The sequence below is a fragment of the Kwoniella dejecticola genome, chromosome 1 (assembly GCF_000512565.2).
Source record: "Kwoniella dejecticola CBS 10117 chromosome 1, complete sequence".
Taxonomy (NCBI): domain Eukaryota; kingdom Fungi; phylum Basidiomycota; class Tremellomycetes; order Tremellales; family Cryptococcaceae; genus Kwoniella; species Kwoniella dejecticola.
The window spans coordinates 3,444,590-3,456,379 of NC_089301.1; the positions used below are offsets into that span (position 1 = coordinate 3,444,590).

The following is an 11,790-nucleotide window of genomic DNA, read 5'->3' on the forward strand; positions in this document are numbered from 1 at the left end:
CATTACATCCCTTTTGTCTACTTCATGACTCCTGCCTCTGTCGCGCCGACTAATCGTCATCCCAATGACCTTGTTGTTTGGGCGGAGCTAATCCAGCCTGCTTAGCCACGATGATACTATCTACTCTAAGTACACTGATAGCAGCGTCAGTAGCGAGCTTGATGGCCCAATCTTTCGCCGCGAACGGATCAAGTATTCCCTTTTCCTTCGTCGACTCAACTACACCATCCGTCTCAGATTCGATATCTACACCCGCATCACTTCGACCTTCCGAATGCGATTTGTACAATGCCGAAACTACGTCTTCCGCGTTGAGACCCGCATTCTCAGCCAAAGTTCGGGGTACTACCTCCAAGGCCTCGGCCCATCTCTTGATTGAATGTTGAGCTAAACCTGAAGTCTTTCCTCCGTACTCCGACACCCGTCTGGCAACTTCGATTTCACTCGATCCAGCTCCTGGGACTTGTCTGCCATCTCTTAACAGTATTCTGACCGTGTTGATTCCGTCATCTAATGATCGTTCCAAGTCGTCCAAGTAATTGGCAGTTGCTCCTCGGAGCACGATAGTGGCTGTTCGTGTCTTCTCGCCTTCCTCTTGTCTTAGAACTGTGACTCGATCTCCACCAATCTCAACGGTCTCAAAGACATCCACCATACCTGCTTCTTCGGATGTTGGAGCACCCAATCTAGCCAAAGGAGTCGCACCAACCACTCGACACAATCTTCGCAGATCGAATTTGGACAAAACTTTGATGACACCGATGTTCAGCCTGTTGAGGTAGTGCAAAGCGAGATCCCCAATACCCGAACCAGCAATGATGAGCTTGACACCCGAGTCGGCGATCTCTTTGAAGTACTGTCATAAGGTGTAAGCTTCCTATCTTCATTCGTCCCATTTGTAGCAGGCAACGCATGCACTCACGCCTTCAAGTTGCTTCTCCTCCCCTCGGGAGAAGTTCAGCAGATCGTCCGCCTTTTTCAGCAAGACGGTTCCTTTCGTCTCCGTTTGCGAGATGTCAAGACCACAGGTGTAGACGGCAACCTTGGCCTTCGTAGCGTTCTTCACGATACCTGCGGTAGCAAATCAGATGAGGTTATATTGGTTGCAAAGCAGCCGGCCCACCTTCAGGCTCTCTACCGAAGACCATACCCCTCACAACCCTACTAGCTTCCAGTCCTCCTCCCAACACTTTGACCACTCTGACCGAGTCGACGTTGAAGTCCTTAGGGTTCTTAGGCATGACAGCAAGGGAAGCCTCAGCAACGAGATTGGAAAGGAAATCTTCGCATCCCGGTTGTTTGGAAGCAAGGGAGGTGGCTACAGCTTTCGATAGTTGCTCGGTAGTTGGTAAGGGGGATGACGGGATCGTGTTGGAAATGAGGGCTATGCTGCATTGTCAGCTCATCGTTTCCGAGAATATACTTCGTTGCTGCTTATTCATGAGGGGCGCTAACTCACTTTCTAGTTCTTCTCGACCTTTAGCAACAGCCATCTCGTATCCTTGAATCACATCAGAAGGGTGTAGACCCATAGTCAGAAGGTGCTCTGATCGTTTCAACAATTCTCCAGCGAAGATCAAGACTAAGTTGGTTGCGTCTCCCATCTATATACCAAAAGCAGTCAGCTTCAAGATGACGGAGATGCACCAGTACAATCCATGATGGCTGAACATACCTCGGCTTCTTGGGCTGTACTTGCCATCACCAAAAGCTTAGCAGCGGGATGAGCGACTTCAATTTCTCGAATGATGGTCGCAGCATCCGAAGTGACGAAAAGTCTTCCCAAGTGATTGATGATCAGCTTGTTTCGACCTGATCACAGCCAAGTCAGCTACCAAGCCCATCTTCATTCTGATTTGCAGAGGTCAAGGCAAACGCGGGTGTCGAAAAGCGTCAAGCATGAATCGAGACTCACCATTAGGACCGAAAGAAGTTCGAACAATTTCGCTCAACTCTCCTACGGCAGCTATATTCCTCAATACGGCCTCTTCCAGACCAGACATATGCTATGTATCATACAGCAGTCAGCATGAAGTCGGGCTTCGTTCGCAACATAAGAAGCACAAAGAAAGCTGCTTGAAGTCAAGGTATCCGCAAATTCTGAAAGTCTGGAGACTGAGCGTACCTTGTATCCAGCCTTGAAAAGGTCTGGCCCACCAGCTTTTGGTACTTTCAACGACATCTTGAGGATTTCGCCCTGCTTGTCTCAGTATTACTGTGTGCTATGATCAGAGGACTGCCTGCTTATCTAGTCGGCAATGAGATTACAAGCAGAACACTGCAGAAGGACGGCTGCTAATAATGTCGCCTGAAATGTTCGAAATGGAAGAAACCTCCAAAGACGCGCTCGCACCTCCACTATGCAACACGCGGTCCCCACATGGTTAGCGCGCAGGAGTGGCAGCTCGACTGGAAGGCCTTGCAAACACCATCAGGGGATACAATCGGATGCATGATGCCTGAGCAAAGTACAACATGAAGGGCAAATCCATGTCCGCTCTTAAGTATTGAGCTGTCTCGAGCAGAAACTACTAGTATGTGGGCTTCTCACTGTGAAGCCCGCCGCTGTACCATTCGAATGGCATCAATCTGATGTGAAGGAGCGTCGCTTGTTGAGAGGTTATGCGGAGTCATCGCAGATTGATCGCGTTTGCTGTTCCCAAAGTCTGGTCCAGAAGCTACTCGCGACTAACATATATACAGTCTAGGTATAATTACACTGGTCCGTTTCCCGATAATGCTGAACCGAAACTTTGTCCAACATAAGGGGTAAATCTGACAGGATCGAGTGAGTCAGTGGCAGAAATCGATAATTCAGATAAGATTAGAGTGATTCAGGTACAGCAGACCACAAAATGGAGTTTTCCATTCATTCATTGATATGTCGTGTGTATGGTAACAGATGCCAAGAAGACAGTCAGTTGCTTTCGCAATATGAGGTACAATTCGTCGTTTCATCTAGTCTACATCGAGCTTGGAGAACTTGATTGACAAATGAACAATTCAATGAAAATACGTGTTGGCATCGTTTCATCAGCGAAACTCCAAGACAACATGATGATGGGGAATGAATTCATCACTCAAATCTGGTCCGATGCTTTGATAGCGGAAGCTTGATCTCTTCAGATATTAACCACTCTAGATGAAACGAACAACTCCGTCTTCATGTTCGATGTTTGTGTTGATGTTTGCAAGAGGATGATACTCTTGGCGATGAAGCGTTGATCATCAAGATTGTCAAACCGACAGGTACACGAATAGACTTAAATGTCTAGCAGTCCGAGTCGTCTCCATTGATTTTCTCTTCATCCTCTTCGTTCTAAATCTTCATTCTTCATTCCTATAGCTTCCCTTCTGATCCTCTTCTTTGGCTTTCCTTCCACTTCATTCTCCTCATAGCCCACGATATACATGGCATAGCTCATTACAAGCACTTTAACCCGTTTCTGCGAAACTAGACCCAACTTTATCTTTGCCCCTTTTGACTAGCTAGATAGCTCGAGAGAAAGCAGGATATACTCACACTCATTTACCACCACGCTCATTAATTCACGCTACTCACCATACATCATCCACCACTACTTCGGAGTACGAATCTTTCTCTGGATACTCGAAGTACCTACAGAATCACTCTTGAAGCAACTTTGTCACGAAATCCTGTAGAAACTCTCAACGAACGACCTTTACCTCTGTCTGTGGAGTGCCGCCTCAAGCAATACCTGGATCTGTGCCGTGTTAGAACTTGAAAGCCGACAGTCACTTACAATCTAATATTCTCAAGATGCTCTTCGTCGCCCTCTTACCGCTCATCATAGCAGGCGCCAGCGCCCGCTCTATATCTTCGGGCCGTATCCCCCGTTCTTCCGGCACCGCCACTTCCCCCTCTGCCGCCGACCTCGATTCACGAGGGCTCCTAGATGGCTTGGTCGGCGGATTGGGCCAGACCGTCGGTGGGCTGGGCGGTACTCTAGGCGGTCTTCTAGGTGGTGTCGGCTCCACCGTCGGTGGGTCTCTAGGTGGGACTGTTTCAGGACTAGGCGGAGTCGTAGGAGGTACAGTCATCACTCTCGGAGGATCCGTTGTGGAAGTATCTAAACTCAACCTCGAAGTCCTCGTCAACACCTGTGTCCGATTGGGTACCGCCGTGCATGTCAACGAAGGTGCCACAGTGGCGGGAGGTTTGGTAGGACAAGGCGCAGGAGTCAACCTTGCTGCGGGAGCTTGTGTTTGTGTAGATGCAGCTACGTCTGTCGGACTGGCTGGAGTCGATGCGAATGTCGGAGTGTACGCTTCGGGTGGCCTTACGTTCAATGGTTCTGCTGCTGCGGATATTGCATCTTCAGTGAGTTGCTTAATTGCTGAACATTTCGGTCCCTTTGCTCCATATGCGATGAGAATCGGAGGAAGTAGAATGCAGCTGATTGACGCTTGGGTGTCAGACTCAACCTGGTTTACTGGGCTTGCAAGCTGGTGTATACAATTTCAACGTCGTCGAAACCTGTCTGGCAGCTTCAGTCTCCTTGACCAACTCTCATCATGACTTACAACCTGTCGGCGGATCATGTTGCGCAAGGGGTGAGTACGATTATCCATCTCAGTTTCCTCTTTTCCTTCCCGTTTTGTTTCTGGGGGTTTTGTATACTGTACAGCAACTCAATTTCCATAATTCATGTTGGCTGACCATGTACTCCACGTGCCACGCTGCCCAATAGCTTGTAATGCGGGCTACGTCTTAACTGGCGGAACAACCTGTTGTCTCCCCGGATCAAGCCTCGATTCGAACGGTCAATGTCAAACACCACCAACATGCACATCTACAGAGATACTATGTAACAACCAATGTTATCCCAGAGCAACGTATACCTGTCCTTCCGGATTACCCGTCCAGATCCAATCGAAGCGTTCAGAGAATTGTCCGGTTGGGTTATCGAAGTGCTCCGTTGGAGCGTTAGGTAGTGGGTTATGGGAATGTATAGATACCAAGTCTGATATCGAATCCTGTGAGTCGAGTCTCTTGCAAACCAAATATTGATCCATCAATCTGAATTCTCTCCAAAACATGACGGAACAATCCAAGAAATTGACTGATCCTCTGTAACGTTCTAGGCGGAGGATGCATGTACCCCACCCCAAGCGAACTCAATCCCCTAGCCCTCTCTCAAGGGGTCGACTGTACTTCTCTGGCAGGTACCAACGGCGTATCGTGCGTTCAAGGTCAATGCCAGATCCAATCTTGTGCGAAAGGCTTCGAGCTCAAAATCAATAATAACGGCACAAGTTGCGAAGAACAACAAATCGATAACCTAAGCCAGTCAATCCAGGCAATGTCAGGTCAACATAATCTGATCAACCGTTCCAACAGAATTAGGAGTTCTAGAATAAGACATCAAGCTAGATTACACAACAAGCTATAACAACGATCAATAAAGTTCAAACCTTCCATGATTTCCATAATTACCATACCCCGATTACTACTCTCTTATCTCTCAAAATGGACATTAGTTACCGTTTTGCCCTCTCTTTCTCTTTCTTCTTATGTTCCGGTTTTACAGTGTATACCCATCTCATACTTTCCGGATAACCCAATTATACATTTTATACCATGGCTTCTTATATCCCTCGGGACACTCAATGGACAATGGACAGTGGACAGCGGACAACGGACAATCAACGATTAACGCCTTTGCCACCCTTCATACGTATCATCCTATAAGGATGACACATTATACTACATTCACGATTAATGCATAAACCCCCCATCCTCACGCCTGTTCACACTGCGTGATATATGCACAAAACAGCTATGAACCAGTCGTTTTGCATATACACAGTTCGCAGAGATATTGTTCATGTCATAATCATGATGACGGACAAGAGGGAGAAAGTGGATACACGAACAGTCCATCATCGCCTAGCCTCGTGAATCTGATCATTCTGATCACTCGACAAAGGCGTGACACTACCACTCCCACTACCAGGCAAAGCACAAGAAGAAGCCCTGAGCTGACTGATACTTTTCCTCTTACTTCTCTCGTCAAGCGTACCCACTCCTCCTACGAGATGCGGCGCGATCGTGTGAGTCTCGCCCTGGCCAAAGACCGCCGAGTTGGTCATTGACATCGCAGCGGCAGCTACGTCCGAAGGATGGGTGGTCATGCCTGGTCGTTTTGAGTCTTTGGGTGAGGGTGGCTGAGGGGCATTTGGAAGCTGGTCAGAGGTAGATTGTTTGAGGTGTGTCGGAGTTGCGGAAGGTGAATGTTGGCCATGTCGAATCAGGGCGCTACGCGTTGATACCAGCACCGATTTAGCTCTCACTCTTGTTTTCGCTTGTCAGACGAGTCGATTTTGAGATGAGATGAGATGAGATGAGATTGGGAAACAACAACGCACAGTTCTTCCAGCAAGGTAGAGTGCCTATAAGCCAATCTTATAGTAGGGACGTTGGTCTGTATACGGTCTTTGTTGTCAGCCGAGGACCCATTGAACAAAACAAAGGTAGATTCAAATAATGCGATGGTTGACGAGACTTTTCGCTCAAACTCGCCTTGTGGATATCATTACCAGCAGCTCCGGGCAAATACCACTTATGTCCTATCCAATGTTTCTTGACCTGCATCTCCCATCCACTTTGCAGTACAGAATTTCTCGCCAATTCGCACATGTCCGCCGGGGTCAGCTTGTATATTTGCGCAGCACAGGAGTATTCTTCCAGGAGATGCGAGGCTGTGAAATGGAATTGAAGTGGATCATCTGGAGATGCAACGTAAAATTAGAATCAGCTGTCTCTTGAATTGAATTTGAGCATTCGATAGAAGAGGTGGCTTACCGGTAGATAATGACACGTTCAGTCCTACTTTGAAGTAATCCTTGAATGGGTTCCTCTCGTACGTCAGGAATAGGGCGTTGTTCGATAAAGGACTCATGGCTAGACCGATCTGTTTGAGGTAGAAGAGGTATTGCAGTGCTGGGACTTTACGAAGTAAGATACCGTGAGAGATTGAATGAGCAGTCAAGAAAGCTGAAGAAAGGTGATCTGGATCACCAGCTTCCCCACAGTGCGGTCGCAGCACGAAAGTATCTGCACCATCTTGGTCAGCTGTTGTGCCGAGCAGGACGAAGAAGTAAACTTGCTGAAACCTCTTGATCTTCTCCAAGCATTCAGAGATGCCATGTTGGCATACATGTAGTATATCCTAGACATAAAGTCAGTTGATGTACCCAGAAACGCTCCCAGAAATGCAATACGGTTGGATGGAAGCTCACCAGTAGCTGTAAGGGGGACTCTGATTCGTATCCCACATCTTGGCTGTAGGGAATTTCCTGTACAGTCTCCTTTCAGGCTTAGATTCGTCGTCTACACTATCGAATCCGACCACTCTTTGCAGGAAGATGTGCAGCTCAGGGTGAGAAGAGGGGTCTTTGGTGACCTCAAACAACGGTTGGAATACGTCTGCATGACCATTCCATAAGCTGTGTCCGTATGTCAAGATCTGCGCGAAGAACAGCTCACTCTTGACTACATCCTCGAAGTTATTGACCAGCCCAGATCCCTTATAGACTTCGTACAGTCGCGGAACTTGGATCAACCATCTGACGTTGTGCGAGATCAACTTATTTCCGACTACCCATTTGGCGAGTTTATCCCATTCTTGCAGATTTCTACCGAATGCAGGACCTATCAATCAGCTTATCTGCCGTTGGAAGCCAGATGGGAAAGTCGCGTACCTTCCGTATATTGACAATCTCCATTCTGATACTTGATATTTACTTTGCTCCAAATCAGCAATCAATTCTGTCAGAACAATCATGTCAGCTGAAGTTTAATTCGATTGAAAATGGCCCAACAGCTGACTGACCTTGAGTTAATTCGGCAAGGTATTTCCCCTTGAGCAAATTATCAGTCTTCAAGAAGATCTCCCTCAACCTCGAAGATCCGGTGGGGTTGTATCGATCGTTGAATCGATCGAATCGGTGGAACTCCTAAATTAGCAGAAGCGTCATTTCAGCTAAGACAACGGCATGTCAAGCAATAACTGACCTGATGAGCGTGCATATCGAGGGTATCGATGGAAAGGTCGTAAGCAGTCAGGTTGAGCGACTCGAACACCTCTTTCAGGGTCAGATCCTTCCCATCTCGGTGAATAACGATCTCCTGTTGGTGGTAAGATTAGCTGAAATGTCCTTATCAGGAATCCAAAAGCGGAAAAGCATCGCGTACATTTGGGTTTCTCTTCAATTTCGACTTGATGAATCGTAATAAATGCTTTTGATTCATACTGGCAGAATGGTGAATATGGGTATCGACCTTTCGCACATTGTAGAAATCCCTAATATGAAAAATCACGATCCATTCAGCTGGTCTTGCTCGGCATACGCATCGTGATTCAGCTGGTACGGGTAACTCACCTATGAGGGACGGCTTTCATATCTGCCAATTCCTGATACTCATTCAAAAGGCAATACAAACTCCATTTACTGCTCAGGTATTTCAACCTTCGAAAGGCAAATGATTTGGCAGGTCCATCCGAACAGACGCCCAATAGGTAATCTAGATCCGTGAAGTATTCTTTCAAAGACGGCACTCTGGACAAGGGAGTTTTCCCCTTGATGTCGAATTCCACCTTGACTCCCGGAGCGGCGCCATTCGCTTGAGGGCGATCGGCGGGATAAACACTGAAGACCCCTTCGTCATTGAGATGGAACTCATGTTCTTTATCCTCTTCGTGGATCAGACAGTCTTCTTGCCTGAATTGCTGATTGCCGCTCTCGCTTGTAGACGCCTTGTCCTTGCTTGTAGTTGCGCCGTCGGAAGAAGTCGGTTCGGGCAAGACACTACCTTGGGACGGTTTCCAATGCCAGTGGGGCGGCGGTGGCGGCGGATAGATATTCCATGTTGATAATTCGTCATTCTCTGCAGCTGATGGTCCCTCGCAATTATCCTGGGCCACTTCAGCTTTGAGACCCATCACGTCGCCAGACGATCTGGGGGTGAAGCCATGGAAAGAGCCGTCGTGGTCTTTGGGATTATCACCCAGTCTCTGGTTTGACAATTCGAGGTACTTATCTCGCAGGTCGAGGCATCGAGCAAAAGAGGCGCTACACGAGCGAGATCAGCTGCTGAGTACACCTCATTGTGAGAACTGGGATCTGTCGACCCACTATAATTGTTCGAGTTCACTTCCGATGCCTTGTTCTGCGAAAGCAAGGATGTGCAATTGCATCAGTAACTCCTTATAGTTCGCTGTATCGAGCGGCTCTTCAATGGGTGTACCGGGAGCAGATACGTTGGGAGAGAAAGGTCGAGTCAAAGGGGAGCGAATGCCGCTCAACAAAAGGTCAGGATGGTTCAGAGTCATGCTGGAGAATATTTCCTTCAGAGATATAAGAGACTGTAAGAGATGTGTTATAGTAACAGAGTAGTCGGACGCAAGGTGAACTGAGACTGATCCAGAGATCCGCAGGGAAATGGGCAGGATTTTCAACAGCCTTTATATCTCCCTTTCCGCGATTCAACGCCAAGCTACTCAACGATGGCAAGGGGGTCGGAGGTGACTTTGATATCATTTGAAACGAGTCTCCTTTCATAATCGAGAACGAACGTTCTATATCAAGACAGAGCGGAAGATCGATCGATTCGACTACTGGAGAGACGTGCCGTCCTTTCATGATCGTCTGGAAGATGACTGTGGCAGAAATGAGATGGAGAAAGCAGGATCTCAGGAAGCTCCGAGATTGTCGGGGAAGACCGCGTCAAAGGACTGGCTTGAAATAGGGGGATGCAAAGGAAGATGATCATAGAAGACGGCTCAGAGCAGGGTGAGAAGAGGGCAAGTGCAGAAACTCCGCGAAGCACGAACGTGTCAGGGAAAGTAGAATGCCCAAAACACTCACCAGGTTGCTGTTGAGGAGGTAGTCCAGCTAATTGTGCAGCTCTAGCTTCCAATCCATCTCCTTTCGCTCCGGCGTTCAATGCCCCAAGAAGAGCGGCATCTAGCTCTCTTTCTCTCGATTCTTCCTCGAGGTCCAGCTCTTCCTGTTGATCTCGTTGCTGACGATGGATGATCGAAGGAGCCGGGTCCAAGTCTCCGTATTCCGGTCCAGAGGGAGATAACATGCTCGATTGTCTTTCTTGCGGATTGATTTGAGCTTGGCGTTGGAATCTCGATTCAATGTCATCATTCCCATCATCTTCGTCTCGATTATTCCTCGGAAAATTTATCGACATTCCCTGCCCACCTCTTTCCAGATAACCACCGCGAGCTCCAAGATCTACTTCGCCAGGGCTAGAAGCTGCTACAGCAGCATTACGACCGGTGATGTTCGCCGGAGAAGTGGAGTGCAGATCTGAGATTACCTGACTCGGAGATATGCTTTGACGATAGCTGGTGCTCATCTCTGGGACAGCTGTGGTCTTGCTTGTTGATGATCCAGCTTCGGACACTGTGGAGGGCGGTAGTCTAGGCAAATGATGAGAAAGCCAAATCTCATCTTTCAAGTGCAGTCTTCGCTCTTCGTGATAGTCAAAGGCAGGTGATGAGTGTACGTGCGCATTGCCATCAAGGTCGCCGTGTGGGTATCTCGAAGGTATCGGTAGAGGTGATGGAGCGGGAGAGTCCTCGTTTGAATGGAGAGCAGGCCGGTTAGGTGAGTCTGACATTGTGCTCAGCCTGATTCGCAGCAGTCGCCTCTTGGGATGAGTCTGCAAGAAGCTGATCAATGCACGATCAAGGGATACATGCCAGAGTCGTTTTCGATACCTGCACCTTGGACTCGTTTAATGATTTTCCACTCAACACATGATGCAACAAGCGAGATTACCGCAGATCAACCTCCACTTTCACAATTTAAAAGCTACAACACGTGGCCATTGCAAGATAGGTAAATAGGCTCGCGGATCTCAATTTAGTATTACGCCTCCCTCGTTCACAACGTGACGACGGTGGCGGTGCACGGATCACCTTGTTTTGTTTTTGGTTGACGCGTATCACGTTAGTTTAGTTTTTTTAATCACCGTTTCATGTGCACCGGTATTCCTTGACAGGGTTTTTTATTCCCTAAATGCTTATTTTTTCAGGTTGTAGGGTTGTTGACCCATCACCCCGGGTGAGCAGTGCATCGCGATACCCATCTTTTTCTCCCTCGTTTCTGTTTCTATTTTAAAGTGAATTCAGACTATTTCAAGTGCATCAGGTCGACTATCCTCATTCGCGTTGACCAGATCAAGCGAATCGATAATTGCTTTGCTTCTACTTTTCTTACCACCTGTTCTTTTCTTGTTCATCTCTTTTCTTCATCCATAAACAAATCGGTTCTACCGATCGGCTTTCTGTCTCCTTTTCTTCTTTAACGCACGACATATATACGACACGCAAGACGACGTGATCCAGTATCCCCTCACGACGACCGATACTTCAACTCTCTATTACTTATTGCCACTTCACGACTCCGATCAGAACAATAGACAAGACAAGCAAGACACGTTCATTCCCTTCCCCTCTTCTATCCCTAGTCTGCAGATATCACGACGCGATGTCTCATCACTATCAACAAGCGCAATATTCCGATAATAATGGAGGGGGATATGGCAACTCGTATGGAAATAGCTACGGTGGCGGATACAGCGATGAACCGCAAGGCGGGAATTATGGCCATGGCAATGGCAACTACGGTGGCGGAGGTGGCAACGGTAAGTCACACGGGTCACTGAATCTTGGTAAAATCGTCAATGCTGATCTAAGAAATCACTTCGCTCTCCTACATCTGCACAAAAACCCCACTATGAATATCTCG

General features: G+C 47.8%; 4 protein-coding genes across 4 annotated transcripts; 2 read left to right on the plus strand and 2 right to left on the minus strand.

The window, feature by feature from the left end:
- Positions 1-49: 49 nt before the first annotated feature.
- I303_101270 (T-complex protein 1, theta subunit) lies at positions 50-2,182 on the minus strand (the record flags this gene model as incomplete). Its single annotated transcript, XM_018404638.1, has 7 exons — positions 50-856; positions 923-1,071; positions 1,124-1,384; positions 1,460-1,604; positions 1,676-1,812; positions 1,916-2,006; positions 2,126-2,182. The coding sequence occupies 7 exons, from the start codon at positions 2,180-2,182 to the stop codon at positions 50-52; spliced, it is 1,647 nt and encodes a 548-aa protein (XP_018267292.1).
- A 1,599-nt stretch (positions 2,183-3,781) lies between these two features.
- On the plus strand, positions 3,782-5,414 carry I303_101271 (uncharacterized protein; the record flags this gene model as incomplete). Its single annotated transcript, XM_018404639.1, has 4 exons — positions 3,782-4,342; positions 4,440-4,575; positions 4,713-5,000; positions 5,107-5,414. 4 exons carry the CDS (start codon positions 3,782-3,784, stop codon positions 5,412-5,414), a joined length of 1,293 nt encoding a protein of 430 aa, XP_018267293.1.
- A 490-nt stretch (positions 5,415-5,904) lies between these two features.
- Positions 5,905-10,657, minus strand: I303_101272 (AMP deaminase; the record flags this gene model as incomplete). Its single annotated transcript, XM_065968302.1, has 14 exons — positions 5,905-6,280; positions 6,391-6,446; positions 6,545-6,750; positions 6,827-7,078; positions 7,132-7,193; positions 7,264-7,450; positions 7,511-7,659; positions 7,726-7,792; positions 7,857-7,980; positions 8,039-8,152; positions 8,219-8,327; positions 8,407-9,096; positions 9,160-9,193; positions 9,892-10,657. The coding sequence occupies 14 exons, from the start codon at positions 10,655-10,657 to the stop codon at positions 5,905-5,907; spliced, it is 3,192 nt and encodes a 1,063-aa protein (XP_065824374.1).
- An 872-nt stretch (positions 10,658-11,529) lies between these two features.
- On the plus strand, positions 11,530-11,782 carry I303_101273 (uncharacterized protein; the record flags this gene model as incomplete). The annotated part of the gene is made up of 2 exons (XM_018404642.1): positions 11,530-11,686; positions 11,739-11,782. 2 exons carry the CDS (start codon positions 11,530-11,532, stop codon positions 11,780-11,782), a joined length of 201 nt encoding a protein of 66 aa, XP_018267296.1.
- Between the last annotated feature and the right edge of the window lie 8 nt (positions 11,783-11,790).